General features: G+C 74.6%; 1 protein-coding gene across 1 annotated transcript; it reads left to right on the top strand.

Moving 5' to 3' along the window:
* Positions 1-3118: 3118 nt before the first annotated feature.
* On the top strand, positions 3119-14466 carry PPP2R3B (protein phosphatase 2 regulatory subunit B''beta). Its single transcript, XM_084258506.1, has 13 exons — positions 3119-3580; positions 9124-9309; positions 9385-9488; positions 9554-9656; positions 10284-10358; positions 10937-11023; positions 11302-11458; positions 12520-12568; positions 12677-12766; positions 13004-13179; positions 13381-13499; positions 13647-13753; positions 14040-14466. Exons 1-13 carry the CDS (start codon positions 3293-3295, stop codon positions 14182-14184), a joined length of 1686 nt encoding a protein of 561 aa, XP_084114632.1. The 5' UTR covers positions 3119-3292; the 3' UTR covers positions 14185-14466.
* Positions 14467-14844: the final 378 nt, after the last annotated feature.

Raw genomic sequence — 14844 nt, 5'->3', positions numbered from 1 at the left:
CAACCTCAGTTGGGGGGGGGAGCCCTGGAAAATCTCATAGGGGACTGGACAGCCTCAGGCCTGGACAACCTCAGGGGGAGAGGCCTGGACAACATCCTGGGGAGGGGACCCTGCACAGCCTTGCAGGGAAGGGGGTCCTCGCAAACTCGGGGGGAGGGAACTCTGGATCTGCACCCCGTTTTCCTTGCCAAGATGCTGTCACTGGTGACAGGACAAGGAGATCCCCGGCCCTGCCTTCTGCACTGCATAGCAGACTGAACGGCCTCTGCCGTGCCCCCAGGGTGGGCACACCCCAGCACCGGACACGTCCCTGCACCACCGGTCACCCCGGTGCTGAGGGGCACGTTCCGGTGGAGCTGCAGCCCTTCCCCGGGAATCGGGAATCGATTCTATTCGCTCATAGACATGTCTGGGCACAGGAAATGGCGCTCAGGTGGCTGAAGGCAAGCCGGGATGAGGGCGCGGGCTCTGGAGGTCAGCAGGGAAGCCCCGCAGCTGTGCGGCGTCCCCCTCGGTCTCCCCGCACACGCCCCGCCTGCTTCCTCCCAGCACCCGCTGCAGCCATTTGGGGCTGCCTGATCAGACCCACGGAACCAGGTGCTCTGAGGAGCAGACGCGGCATGAGAGGGTGTCCCGGCCTGCTGCAGCCCTGGGAGTGCAGCAGTGGGGATGAGGGGTGTCCCGGCCTGCTGCCAGGGCCTCCATCCTGAAGCTCCCCGCTTTTCTCAGCCCTCCTGCCCCCTTTCACATCCCTGAGCGGGGGATTGAGGTCACACTTTGCCCCACAAGGCCCCGGCACCCGGTGCACTTATGATGCCATGCACCAGCCGGTTCTCTCTGGTTCCAGAACATTCTCATCCCCCAAGGAGGGTGCCCCTGCGCTTCCCCCCTCAGCTCCCGCTCACCACCCCCTCCTTTGCCTGGGGGTTCCCGAGCCTGCCTCTGCCCGCGTCCGGCACGCAGGAACCGGAGCGCTGCAGTTCGCAGGACAGGGAAGCCAGGCCTCGGCAAGCAGGTAATTATGGACCCGGGCTTTGATCTCCGGCAGCAGAAACCAAATATTCCAGAGCAGAGGTGAAGCCGGGGCCAGACTCCACCCCACAGGGCCGCAGGCATCTGCATCTCTCAGCCAAGGAAGGCACACGGACCCCGGCACGGGTGCAAGGGCGCGCAGGGTGGGCTCCGGGTGGAAGGCTGAGGCCCTTTCCCCCTGTTCGGCCCCCCTGGAGGCGGCAGTGGCAGCATCTCCAGGGGCTCCACCTGCCCCTCCGCCCGCTCACCTTTCTCCCCTCCACGGACCAGGCCGGGGCAAAGCCGCCCTCCAGCCGGGCCGACTGCAGATCCGCCAAGGGGGCAGGGCACACCCGGCTGCGGCCTCGGGCGCCACAGCACCCCTCTGTTCTGTCCAGCGGGCAGGGCCCGCCCACACGGCACACAAGGTGCGCTCTGTTCCCTCGTGGCCCGTGGCACAGGCCCCACCGCCCGGCCGGCACATAAAGCCGACTTGTGCGGATGTCCAAGCCCGTCCCAGCCACGGATGAATGGACAGTGCCTGGCAGCTGGCGGGGGCGCACAGACCAGCTCGCAGCCCCCCAGGCATCTGCGTGTGACACACACACACCACGCTAGAGCCTGCCCTCCAGAGAGGACCATGTGCCCAGACATGCACAGTCACGCGTGCACACGTGCAGCACATTTGCGCACATGCACATGTGTAGTCCACACACGCACAGGCGCGCGCCCATGTGCAGCACGTGCACGCACTCCCACGCACACACGTGCACGCGTGCATCGCAGGCACAGGCGCACAAGTGCACGCATGCACGCGCACAGACACCCCTGCACACTCACGCCACATGCACGCTCGCATACACGCGTGCACGCACGCGCACATATGCACTTGCACACACGTGCACGCGCGCGCACTGGCTCCCTGGAGCACAGACGCGACAGGGCAGGATTTTGCACGTGCAGCCCGCCAGGCACGGACCAGAGGGGCCCGGGACTGGACGCGGGGAGCTGCGGCTGCGCCCGAGGTGGTTCGTGCAAACACAAAGCAGCTCGTCCTCGCCCCAAACAATCGCTGCGTGAGGTGTTTGCCCGCCTCCGGCCAATCACGGCCGTGCACTAAGCCAGGTCAACGTCCGCCGGCCGCACCCGCCGAAAGCGGCGCCTTTTGCGCAAAAGCTGCAGCCCCGCGGCCGCGCGCAGGCTCGCTCCCGGGCTCGGAGGCGCGCACGGGACGGGCCCGCCCGCGTGGTGGCGGTGCTCACTGCGCATGCGCTCGCCAGCCTGCCCGCACACGGAGGGTCTCTGGAGCGCCTTCAGCGGCACACAGTGCGCATGCTCCGCCCGCTCTCGGCGGCACGCACTGCGCATGCCCTGCTCCCAGGCGCTAAACACTCGGGCCACAGGCACGCAGTGCGCATGCTCGCAGCGCCGCGGCCTTCAGGGGGCCCCTCCGGCTGGGAGGGGCCGAAAAAAAACCTCACCCTGAAAAAAAAACCTCAAAGCAGGAGGACCCCCGCTGGGGCGGCCACCGCCCTCACCCCGTCCCTCAACGTCCCGGCCCCTCCAGGGCTCCCCGGAGACCCCGGCAGCCCGCCGCCCCGGAAGGGGGGGGCGCGCGGGCGCCGCCGTGATGACGCCACACGTCGCGGTGACGCGGGACGTGGGCGACCGCTGTGGGGGCGCGGCCGGCGCGCCCGTTTTGAAGCTGCCGGGAGCCGAGCCCGCCGCGCGCCAGCCGGGCCCGCCCGCCGCCGCCGGGACCCGCGACCCCGAGGCCGGACCGGCCGCCGCCGCCGCGGACCCGGGCCTGGGACCCCCTCGGGCCGCCGGCGCCGCGCCCGGAGACCCCCGGCCCGCGCCGCCGACCCGCGCCCTCGCCCGAGTCCTGGGGCGCCGCCCGCTCCCCGAAGCGCCTCCGGGCCGCACCCGGGGCCCGCTGCCCCCCGGGGCGCACTGCGGGAGCCTCCTCTGCGGACAGGGGTGCCCGAGCCCGGGGAGACCCCGCTGAGGACAGGGGCGCACGAGCCCCGGGGGACCCCTGCTGAGGACAGGGGCGCACGAACCCCGGGGGACCCCCGCTGAGGACAGGGGCGCACGAACCCGGGGAGACCCCGCTGAGGACAGGGGCGCCCGTGCCCCAGGAGCCCCCCGCTGAGGACAGGGGCGCCCGTGCCCCAGGAGCCCCCCGCTGAGGACAGGGGCGCACGTGCCCAAGGAGCCCCCCGCTGAGGACAGGGGCGCAGGAACCGGGGAGCCCCCGCCGCGGACGGGGCGCCCCGCCATGCCGCCCGGCAAGGTGCTGCAGCCGGTGCTGAAGATGAAGGTGGACGAGCTGTTCCTGCGCTGGCTGAGCGAGGCGAGCACGCAGCGGACGCTGCACGACTGCCTGCGGCGCATCCAGGCGCCCGCGCGGCCCGAGCGGGGCGCGGGAGACGCGGGGCCCGCGCCCGCCCCGCCCGCGCCCGCCCGCGCGCCCGACGCCCCCGGCGCGCTGCCCCTGGGCGCCCCCGCCAGCCCCAGGACCGGGCCGCACGCGCGGGGGGCGCGGAGATCGGCCGGGAGCAGAGCCGTAAGTGTCGCCCGCGCGCCCCGGCGCCGTGCCAGGTCCTGGGCGGGTGGGGCCGAATTCGGGGTCTGCTTTGCGTTTCCGCGGGGACCTGTGGTTCCCCGGCTCGGAGAGGGAGCCGGGACTTCACCCCCGCCCCTCTGGCCTCGTCCTTGCTCTGTCCACAGCCTCGGAGCGCTGGAGGGCGCAGGTTAGCAGGTGCCTGCTCCTCCTTGGAAGGACACGCCCACTGTCCCGCCGGCGCCATGTGTGCAAACGGGGGTCCCTGTCCAGGTCCGGAGGCTCACCCGAGAGCCTCTCCAAGGACTTTGGGAAGTAGAGGGACACGGTCCAGAGGCCACAGCGGAGCCCCCGCAGATGTGTCCAGAGGCCTGTCCCACCAGCAGGGCCACAGGCCGCACCCCTGAGCGCTGCGCTGACCCCATCGCCTCCCCCAGCTGGAAACTGGGGCCTCACAAGCCCCGCGGAGTCCCCAGCCCTCGAACCCAGACATTGGCACGTGGGAGGGCCAGGGCCCAGAGGCCGCTTCCAGGGTGGCCCGACCTCCTGATACCCTGACTGGGTTCTTACCTGGTTCCATCCCGGCTCAGCGCCGCGGAGCCATCTGGACCTGCCTGGGCTGGGGAGAGAGCCACGGACAGGGGCCTGGTTCCATGGGGGGCGGGGCAGCCCCATGAGGGCGAGTGCAGGGGCCCTAAGGAGGTGGATCTGGAACTGGTCTTTGGGGAGGACGCGGGCACTCGGCCCACCCTGCACACAGGCCCCAGGCCGCTCCCCTGCCGTGCATGGTTGCCTCCGGCCTCCACCTGCGGACCCTGGCGCTTCCCTGGGCACTGAGCAGGCCGGCCTGACCCCTGGGCGTACCCCGTGCACCCGGGCCAGCCTCCCTGGTCTGGCGGCTGACCCCTCACCTGCCCCCGGTGTCTGCATCGCCCCCCTGGTGTCTGTCCACCTGGGCCGGCTGTTGGCTCTTCCCGGTGCAGCTGCTTGTCCCTGCCTCTGCCCGCGGCGTGCCAGCATCTGCCCCCTGGGTCCCTGCTGTCCCGGGAGGGCCGGGGGGGGGGGGAGGTCGACGTGGTGAAGTCCAGCTTTTCGGTTGGGGTCACTCACCCCCAAAGTGCAGCCGATGGTCCAAGCAGCCCCTGCGGCCCCGCGTGAGAGGGCCTGGGCCGCTGTCCTGGGAGGGCTGCGGGCCTCACCTGCCCGCACGCCTCACCTGCCCGCGGCCCTCCCTGGCCTGTGCGCACCTGGACGGCCTCGTGCCGTGTCCTGGCGGGGGACGGCCTTGTCCCCACCGGGTGTTCTGGAAAGACGGCCCCAGGGGTCTGCCCACCCCTCCCAGCCACGGCACACCCTGACCTGCACCCCGTGGTGGGCGGGGTCCCTGCCGGTGAGCGGCCGGCGGCGGCAGCCTCTGGTTTCTGAGGTCCGGGAGCCTGTCCCTCTGGCGGCACTTGCAGGGGCTCTTGCTGCTGCCGCGGTTTCCCCTAGAGCCTGCAGAGAAGCCTGAGCGGGGCCTGGTCCCTGCTGACCTGGGGGCGCCGCCGGCCTGGAGGAGCCTCCTGCTGGGGGGGGGGGCTCAGCAGGGTCCGCAGGGGCTGGCGCTGACCACCAGGTGCCTGGTTCCCGCCCCGCCCTGGCCCCTTCCCCAGCACCGACCTGAGTTCTCGCCCGGTGGTCCAGGCGGCAGAGGGTGCAGGACGCCTGGAGCCTCAGGATGGGGATGGGAGGGGAACAGAGGACCCCCCCCCCTTCCAGGCCCCCCTGTCAAGCCCAGGGGCCTGCCTCAGGCTGTTCCTTTGGAGGGAGGGTGGCCTGGGGAGACTCTCCAGGAACCCCCATGCCGCATCTCTCTGCCCACGCCCTCGGGGGGCGTTTTCTGAGCCCCTTCCCCTCCCCGGGGCTGCGGGTTCTCCCTGGCCTGTGCATTTGCCTTGCTCTGGAACCTCTGGGGTTCCCTGGCGGGGCCTTTGGGGGTGGTGCTCCAGCCCCTGCCCTCCACGGCCCAGCCCGCGCCTGTCGGGGTGCTGGTTTCTCCCTGTGGGGCGCAGGCTGCCGGGAGGGCTGTTGGGGGCACCTGAGCCCTCTCCTGAGTAGCCGCAGCGCTTCCCGCGCCCCCTTTCTCCCAGACCTTAAGGCGCCCTTGGTGGACCGGGTGTTGCCTGCCCGGCGCCCTCGGGCTCCGGGTTTCCGAGGCCACAGCTGCCCGGGGCGCGCGCCGACCAGGGCGACCAGGGCGCGGGGACACCCTCGTCCCCGCACCGTCCCGCGCCCCGACCCCTCCCGCCCGCCCGAGCCATCCGGCCCGGCAGCTCCCGCCCGAGCCGCGCGGAGCCGCCGGCCGCGCCCTCCGCGCCTGCCCACCCGGACAGACGGCAGCTGCCCGGCCGCTCGCGCCAGCTGCCGCCCCCCCGCCGCCCCCGCCTGCGGAATGCGCTGGCCCCCGGCCGGCCCAGAGCGCCCGCGACGCATGGAGCGCGCTGAGCCCGGCCGCCCGGACCGTCCCGCCGGCCGCAGCTGCCGCCCCGAGCCCGCCGGCCCCGGCCCGGCCCCGGCCCGCCCCGGGCCCCGGCGGCCCGCGCGCGCCGACGGCATGCGGCTGCGGGAGCTGTCGCTGCGCCAGGACCCCGACCTGCGGCAGGAGCTGGCCTCGCTGGCCCGCGGCTGCGACTTCGTGCTGCCCTCGCGCTTCAAGAAGAGGCTCAAGGCCTTCCAGCAGGTCGGCCGGGGCGGGGGCCGGGGCGGCGCCGGGTGTCCCGCCGCGCTCAGGGGGGCCCCGGCCTCTCTCCCTGCGCGCCGCGAGTCCCCGGCCCCCGGGTTAGGCCAGAGTGTCCCCCCCAGCCGGCTGCCGGCCTCCGCGCGGGCTGCAGCTCCCCCCGCCGTCCCCTGCGACCCCTGCGCCCTCGCGGCGCCTGCGGACGGACCGAGGGGCGCGCTTCTGCCGGGGGACCTTCTCAGGCAGGCGGCGCTCCTGCTGCCCCCCGCGCAGGGAGGGCGTCGGGCGCACGGCCTCCCGAGTGGGGTTCCCCCCGCCCAGCAGGGCATTTGCAGGGGGCTCTGCGGAGAGGCTCGCCCCGTCCCAGCGCAGCAGCTGCGAGGCGGCGCCTTTCAGGCCTCCCCGACCCTCAAATTGCTCCAGAGCCAAAGCCCAAGTTGCTGCCCACGCGTGGGGCGCATGGGGGATGGAGAGCACCCCGAAATTTAAGTCACGGGGCTTCCTGGGACTCCCGCGGGTGCTTGGGGCGCAGGTGTCAGGCGTGCAGAGCCCGAGGGCCTCAGGACCCGGGATGCTGCGCAAAGGCCCCGGGGTGCAGCAGCAGGGCGCACGGGCCTGCCGGGTGCAGGGCTCGGGATCCTGGGGCGCTGCGGGAAGGACGGGGTGGGGGCTCGGAGCGCAGGGCTGTGGGGGCGGGGCTGGGCACCCGCCCCTCCCCCGCCGCGGTCTGTCTGTTCAGGGCCACCCAGGGGTGCGCGGGTCTCGCGTGCAGGGAGTCCGTGGGCCCGGCCCGGCGGGGAGCAGGGTCTGCGCCCCTCAGGCCGTCCCTGCGACCCACCCCCTCCGGGGTCTGGTCCCGGCCGGCGCCGTGCGCGGGGTCTGGAGGCCACTCGGGGACGCTCCTGGGGTCCCCTTCGGCGGCGGGGCTGAGTCCAGGGGGAGCCCGCCTGCGCCCCTCCCTCCCCGCCTCGGCGACCCCCGGAGTCTGTGTGCACCGGGTGGGACCCCAGCCCGGGGAAGGGAAGGGCTGACCCCAGGCGCCCCCCCCCGGCTGGGGTTGGCGGGGCTGCGCCTTTTGGGGGGTGGGGCAGCGTCGAGGGGCCCAGGGGGGAGAAGCGTCTTCCTGCTGCTGTAAAGTCGGGGTGCTTGCGTGCGGCTGGGGCGGTCGGGGCTGAACCCGCATCCTCCAGAGTGAAGGGGGGCGGAGGGGTGAGGGAGGGTGGGGGTGCAGGACCTGGGGAGTCCGGCGTGCGGGGAGGGCGGCATCTCTGGTGTGCGCGGGTGGGCGGGTCCCGCCTGCAGCCGCGCTGCGCCCCCTCAGTGGGGGGGGGGCAGCGCCCAGCAGGCCCCGCCCCAGCCCGGTGTCCGCGCTCTGTGGGTGACACCTGACTCCTGCGGGGAGCGCTCAGGCTGTGGTCTGCGCCCCGGAGGTGGGCCCGGTCTGTGGAGGGGTGCGCGGGGCACGGGGTGCCCTCCGGCGACCAGCCCCCACCCCCCGCAGTTGGTTCCCTTTTCGGGCGCTGGGTCCCGACTTCTTCACGCAGTGCGCCCCTTCCCCGCGGGGAGCGCAGGGGGGGGCACCCTCGGGGTGGGGAGGGAGCTGGGCGCGCTCTGAGCCAGGATCGCTCGAGTCTCCAGTCCAGCCTCCGCTGCTCTCCGCCCCCCTCGAACCCGGGCACCTGGGTGCACAGAGCCCCGGCGGGGTCCCTCAAATTCCGGCCGGGGCTCGGGAGGCAGGAGGCACGCAGGTGTGCGGGGCGCTGTGCAGTGTGTGCGCCTGGGTGCTGGACCCTTCTGGGTGCCGGGCACCTCCTCCCGCGCGTGGACCCTCCTCCGCGCGTGGACCCTCCTCCCGCGCGTGGACCCCTCCTCCGGCACATAGACTCCTCCTCCGCGCGTGGACCCTCCTCCCGCGCGTGGACCCCTCCTCCGGCACATAGACTCCTCCTCCGCGCGTGGACCCTCCTCCCGCGCGTGGACCCCTCCTCTGGCACATAGACTCCTCCTCCGCGCACGGACCCTCCTCCCGCGCGTGGACCCCTCCTCTGGCACATAGACTCCTCCTCCGCGCACGGACCCTCCTCCCGCGCGTGGACCCCTCCTCTGGCACATAGACTCCTCCTCCGCGCGTGGACCCTCCTCCCGCGCGTGGACCCCTCCTCTGGCACATAGACTCCTCCTCCGCGCGTGGACCCTCCTCCCGCGCGTGGACCCCTCCTCCGGCACATAGACTCCTCCTCCGCGCGTGGACCCTCCTCCCGCGCGTGGACCCCTCCTCTGGCACATAGACTCCTCCTCCGCGCGTGGACCCTCCTCCCGCGCGTGGACCCCTCCTCTGGCACATAGACTCCTCCTCCGCGCGTGGACCCTCCTCCCGCGCGTGGACCCCTCCTCTGGCACATAGACTCCTCCTCCGCGCGTGGACCCTCCTCCCGCGCGTGGACCCCTCCTCTGGCACATAGACTCCTCCTCCGCGCGTGGACCCTCCTCCCGCGCGTGGACCCCTCCTCTGGCACATAGACTCCTCCTCCGCGCGTGGACCCTCCTCCCGCGCGTGGACCCCTCCTCTGGCACATAGACTCCTCCTCCGCGCGTGGACCCTCCTCCCGCGCGTGGACCCCTCCTCTGGCACATAGACTCCTCCTCCGCGCGTGGACCCTCCTCCCGCGCGTGGACCCCTCCTCTGGCACATAGACTCCTCCTCCGCGCACGGACCCTCCTCCCGCGCGTGGAGCCCTCCGCGCTGGGCCCCGCGGGCCTGTCCACTGCGTCTCCGGCCGGGCGCGCGGGGTCCTTGCGCCTCGGGTCTCACGGCGCCCCGTCCCGGCAGGTGCAGACCCGCCAGCAGGAGCCGCGGCCGCCCGCCGGCAGCCAGAGCATCCCCGCCTTCTACTTCCCGCGGGGCCGCCCGAAGGACGCGGCCAGCGTGGACGCCGCCATCGCCAGGGTCGAGCGGGCCTTCGCGCAGTTCCCGCAGGAGCGCGCCGCCATGGAGGACATGGGCCTCGTGGCCAAGGTGCGGGGGCGGGGGCGGGGCGGGGGGGGCCAGGGCGCGCCTTGGGGCGCAGGCGCTGACCCCCGCGTCCCCCAGGCCTGCGGCTGCCCCCTCTACTGGAAGGGGCCGCTGTTCTGCGCGGCGGGCGGCGAGCGCACGGGCTGCGTGTCGGTGCACAAGTTCGTGGCCATGTGGAGGAAGTGAGTGCCGGGGCGCGGGCGGGGGCGGGGCGCGCCGCCCCTCCGCCTGACCGCGCCTCCCGCAGGGTCCTGCACACCTGCCACGACGACGCCGCCAGGTTCGTGCACCTGCTCATGAGCCCCGGCTGCAACTACCTGGTGCAGGAGGACTTCGTGCCCTTCCTGCAGGTGTGTGGCCCGCCCCCCCAGGGCCCCGCCCGCCCCGCCCCCACACGCACACACCACCCTCCTACAGCCCCCGCGTCTACACCGCACATCTCACCCCTTCCTACAGACAGGTGCTGTCTACACCGCAAAAACTCACTTTTGAAAGGTATGTTCCAGCGTCTGCACCACACGCATCCGCTCTCAGGGCACGTTCCTCGCCTGCACCCCCGTGGGGGGGAGCGCCCCTCCCAGGGCCTCTGCTCCCAGGCTGCGCGGCGGGGCCGGCTGGTGGCCTCAGTCCGGGCCGGGCCGGCGCGCCCGTCTCGTCGGGGCGTGGCCTCCTCCCGGCCAGCACACGGTTAGGGAGGCCCAGGGGCTGCGAGGCCGGCTCTGAGCCCGGGGGTCCACTTGCCTCGCAAGCAGGTGTCTGGCTCAGGCCCAGGCGCTCCTGTCCTCACGGCCCCTCTGGGGCAGCGCCCAGCGCCCTCCACGCTGGCTGGGGGCGGCCGGGCAGGTGTGGGGCAGAGCCCGGGGCCGGGCAGGTGCGTGGGGGGCGCAGCGCCGAGGCCTGTGCTGGAGGCGGCGGTGGCCCAGGACTCAGGACCCAGGTGGTGGCCGGCAGGGCCTCAGCGCCTGTGTCTCGCCTAGGACGTGGTCAACACGCACCCCGGCCTGTCCTTCCTGAAGGAGGCGTCCGAGTTCCACTCGCGCTACATCACCACGGTGAGCACTCGGGGGCCGCGTACCCCGGGCACAGGTCCGCAGCACTCCTGCCTCGGTCCACCAGTGTCCGGGGCACAGGGTTAGGGTTAGGGGCGCACAGGGGCCCCGCCGGGTGGGGGGGCCAGGAGCTCCTGGGGCGGGCGCCCATGTCTGGCTGCACCTCAGGGGCGGGAGGGCACCGGCTAGTCCTCCTGGGCAGGGCGGCGGGGGCATCCCAAGGGCAGCAGGCCCACGCTGTCCTGGCTCCCCAGACGGGGTGACCACCCACCTCCTGCCCGCCGACCCTTCCTGGGAGCCTGAGGGGCGCACTCCAGCCTTGGGCCCGCGTCCTGCCCGCCCTGGCCCAGGTGCGATGTCTCAGGTGCCCCCAGGAGCCGACCTGGGGGGCGGGGTCACCGTCCAGCCCCCCTGCATCCCCGGCACGCAGCTCCTGGGAGCCGGGGCTGATGCGTGTGCGAGGCGCCCTCTGCCGGCCGCTGCTGGCGCTGCGGGTTCTCCATGCGCTGGGGGGGGCCATGGGGTGCCCTCCTCCCCCAGCCCCCAGGTGGCCGCCCACGCTCAGCGACCCCCTCCCGCAGGTCATCCAGAGGATCTTCTACACGGTCAACAGGTCGTGGTCGGGGCGGATCACCTGCACGGAGCTGCGCAGGAGCACCTTCCTGCAGGTGGGCAGGCGGCGCAGCCACACCCCTGCGTCCGGCACCGCCTCCCCCTCGCCCCAGCACCCCTTCCCGCTGTCCACCCCAGCACCCCTTCCCGCTGTCCACCCCCTCGCCCCAGCACCCCTTCCCGCTGTCCACCCCAGCACCCCTTCCCGCTGTCCACCCCCTCGCCCCAGCACCCCTTGCCGCTGACCACCCCGAAGGCAGGGCCGGCCCTGCCCTGACCCTGGGGACCGCGGCCCGTCCCCCGGCCGGTGTGTCAGCCCCTCCCGTGTGCGCAGAACGTGGCGCTGCTGGAGGAGGAGCCGGACATCAACCAGCTGACCGAGTTCTTCTCCTACGAGCACTTCTACGTCATCTACTGCAAGTTCTGGGAGCTGGACACTGACCACGACCTGTTCATTGACGCGCAGGACCTGGCGCGCCACGGCGACCACGGTGCGGGGCGGGGCCCACGGAGATGGGGACCCTCGCGGGGCGGGAAAGGCAGGGGGCGGGGCCCGTGGAGAGGGGCCGGGAGCCGCGTGGCCAGGCCGTCCGTTTCCTCGCCACCCTCGACTGCTCGGCCTTCCAGAGCCAGCTCCCCTTCCCTGCGGCTCCCCCTTCTCCGGGCAGGCGCCCCCACCGCGTGGACACAGCCCGTGCCCCCCGAGTGGGGACAGGACCGGTGGCCGCACACCCCACCCCACGTCCCGGGCTACGTGGTGTCCACCGTCTGCATGGCCCGTGGGGCGGATGCGCCGTGTGTCCCGTGGTCTCCAGCTGGCCGCTGAGGGGTGTCCCCAGTCCACCCCGAGGGCCCCTCACGCCAGGCCAGGCGCAGCCCCCCTGCTGAGCATGCCGCGCTGCCCCGCCGGGCTTGTCGGCGTTACCGGGTAGGGACTCGTATCCTCTCCTGTCCTTACAAGGACTGGGGTGCGGAGCCCTGACCCACTCGCTGGGGGACCCTGCTCCCAGACAGGCGCTGCGGTCAGGACTAGCCCTGTCTTTCCGGAGACGCGGCTCAGCCTGTGGCGCCCTGGACAGGTGCCCTCCTGGCGCCCGCTGAGGGGGGACAGAGGTGGGGGCTGGACAGGTGCCCTCCTGGCGCCCGCTGAGGGGGGACAGAGGTGGGGGCTGGACAGGTGCCCTCCTGGCGCCCGCTGAGGGGGGACAGAGGTGGGGGCTGGACAGGTGCCCTCCTGGCGCCCGCTGAGCGGGACAGAGGTGGGGGCTGGACAGGTGCCCTCCTGGCGCCCGCTGAGCGGGACAGAGGTGGGGGCACCGGGGAGGAGCGTCCACACCCCAGGAGGGAGGCCGGGAGGAGCCGCCGCCCCACAGGCCGGACATTGCGGCGCTCACTTTGGGGTGCGCGGTGCTGGCCGGGCCAGGTGGGGGCGCTGCGTGCCGGGCACCCCCAGGCCGGCAACTCCTCCACGCGGGCAGCCGGGCGGTACCGGGGGCGCCGCCCCGCCCCATGTCTCCGGACAGGCCGCCCGCTGACCCCGCTTCCTCCGCAGCCATCTCCTCCAGGATGATCGAGAGGGTGTTCTCCGGCGCCGTCACGCGGTACGCGCCCCGGGCCTCGACGGGCAGGCGGGGGCGCGGTGGGGGCGCCTGGCGGGGCGGGGGCGGGGGCGGGCACGGCCCCCCGCTGAGGCGCGGGTCTGCGCGCAGGGGCCGGAAGGTGCAGAAGGAGGGGAGGCTGAGCTACGCCGACTTCGTGTGGTTCCTCATCTCCGAGGAGGACAAGAAGACCCCCACCAGGTGGGCGTCGGGCGCCCCGCCCCCCCGCCCGCCCGGGGTCTCCGCGGGGCCCTGCCCGGCCGAGGGTCCGCGGGGACGAGGCCTTCCTGGGCGGGCGCTGGCGGGGGGCGCGGGGCTCTGGCGGGGGGCGCGTCTCGGCCGGGGCCGCGGGGTCCGGCTCCGGGTTTGCGCGGGGCTCAGGCGCGGCTCGATGGGGGTCGGGGGCGCCAGGGGGGCCTCACGCCGGCCCGCCCGCAGCATCGAGTACTGGTTCCGCTGCATGGACCTGGACGGGGACGGGGCGCTGTCCATGTTCGAGCTGCAGTACTTCTACGAGGAGCAGTGCCGCCGGCTGGACAGCATGGCCATCGAGGCCCTGCCCTTCGGGGACTGCCTGTGCCAGATGCTGGACCTGGTCAAGCCCGAGAGCGAAGGTAGCGGCGGGCGCGCCGGGGCGGGGGCGCGCGGGGCGGGGGCTCCCCAGCCGCGTCCCCCGCGCCTCGGTTCCCCCAGCGCCGAGCCGGCCGGCGTGCGGGGCCCTGCGCCTGGGCCGCGCGGCCGGACCTGCGCTCTGGGTCCCGCCGGCGCCGAGCTGGAGCCCGCGGGCCGCGCAGGCCTGACCGCGGCCCCCGCAGGGAAGATCACGCTGCGCGACCTGAAGCGCTGCCGGCTGGCGCACGTGTTCTTCGACACCTTCTTCAACATCGAGAAGTACCTGGACCACGAGCAGAGGGAGCAGGCCTCCCTGCTCAGGGTGAGGCCGCGCGCGCGGGCGGCTGGGCCGTGGGCCGTGGGCGCGCGAGCCTGGGCCGTGTGCGCGCGAGCGTGGCCCGTGCGCGCGCCTGCTGGGCCGTGTGGTCCGCGCGCGCTGGGCCGTGACGAGGCGCGGGCGTCCCTGCAGGAGGGCGACGGCGACGGCCCCGAGCTCTCGGACTGGGAGCGCTACGCCGCGGAGGAGTACGACATCCTGGTGGCCGAGGAGGCGGCCGGGGAGCCGTGGGACGACGGGTGCGTGCGGGGCGGGGCGGGGCGGGCGCCCCACGACCCCGGGGTCTGGCCTTGGGGAGGAGGCGGGGCGGGCAGCAGCTCCGCTGGGGCAGGGTCCCGCGTGCGGTGGGCGCGGCCGCAGGGCCGGACAACAGCGGGGGGCCGCCCCGCGCGCCGTGGGTGGGCTCCGGGGGGCTGTTGGCGAGCGCCTCGGCCCCTCACGCGCCGGCGGGGGCAGGGGGAGCACCTGGCGGGACCCCCACCCCCTGCCTCCCGGCCGGCCTTGACCTCACGGCGCGCCCTGCAGGTACGAGGCGGAGCCGAGCGCGGTGGACGCGCTGAGCGGGCTGCGGTCCCCGCTGGCCCAGAGGCCCTTCTTCGAGCTGCCCGGCGCCCTGGGCGACGTGGACCTGTTCGAGTACCACAGCGGGGACGAGGACCTGCCGCCCTGAGCGGCGCGGGGCGCCGGGGGAGGACGCGCGGGCGCGGCGGCCACGCGGGAGGCCCGCGCCCTCGGCCTATTTACTCCGCGTCAGGGGCGGGGGCGCGCGGCCAGCGGCCTGGAGCCGGACCTCGCGGCGCTGGCGGCCCCGCCCCGCCGGGCCAGAGTCGCGGGAGCCGGAGCTCCCGGCCGGGGCGCTGCGCGGGGCGCCCGTCCGTGGGCCGCAGGGGCGCCGGCCCTTCCCGCGCGGCGGGAGGACGTTCCAGGCTCGTCTGTTTGTCCGTCCCAATAAAGAGGCTGCGGGTTCCAGCTCCTCTCGGGCCTCCTGCGCGCCCAGTGTCCGCCGGGGGCCGCGCGCGCGGCCCTGCGGCCTCTCGGCCACGCGCGGCCCCCGCCCGGCTGCTGGGGCGCAAGTCCGAGCTCGCGGCTGCGCCCCCCGCCTCAGCCGGCGGGGCGGGCCGGGCACAGCGGGGCGGGCACAGCGGGGCGGGGCGGGCCGGGCACAGCGGGGCGGGCACAGCGGGGCGGGCACAGCGGGGCGGGGCGGGCCGGGCACAGCGGGCCGGGCACAGCGGGGCGGGCCGGGCACAGCGGGGCGGGGCGGGCCGGGCACAGCGGGGCGGGCACAGCGGGCCGGGCCGGGCACAGCGGGCCGGGCACAGCGGGGCGG

This window comes from Talpa europaea (genome assembly GCF_964194135.1).
Source record: "Talpa europaea genome assembly, chromosome: X".
Classification (NCBI taxonomy): domain Eukaryota; kingdom Metazoa; phylum Chordata; class Mammalia; order Eulipotyphla; family Talpidae; genus Talpa; species Talpa europaea.
This window is presented reverse-complemented; position numbering and strand designations above follow the sequence as displayed.

Bases quoted from the DNA above. Each gene is read 5' to 3' on its own strand.
- PPP2R3B (XM_084258506.1), top strand. From the start codon at position 3,293: ATGCCGCCCGGCAAGGTGCTGCAGCCGGTGCTGAAGATGAAGGTGGAC. The intron at 3,581-9,123 runs GTAAGTGTCGCC...CCGTCCCGGCAG, and splicing joins GATCGGCCGGGAGCAGAGCC to GTGCAGACCCGCCAGCAGGA. The intron at 12,569-12,676 runs GTACGCGCCCCG...GTCTGCGCGCAG, and splicing joins TTCTCCGGCGCCGTCACGCG to GGGCCGGAAGGTGCAGAAGG.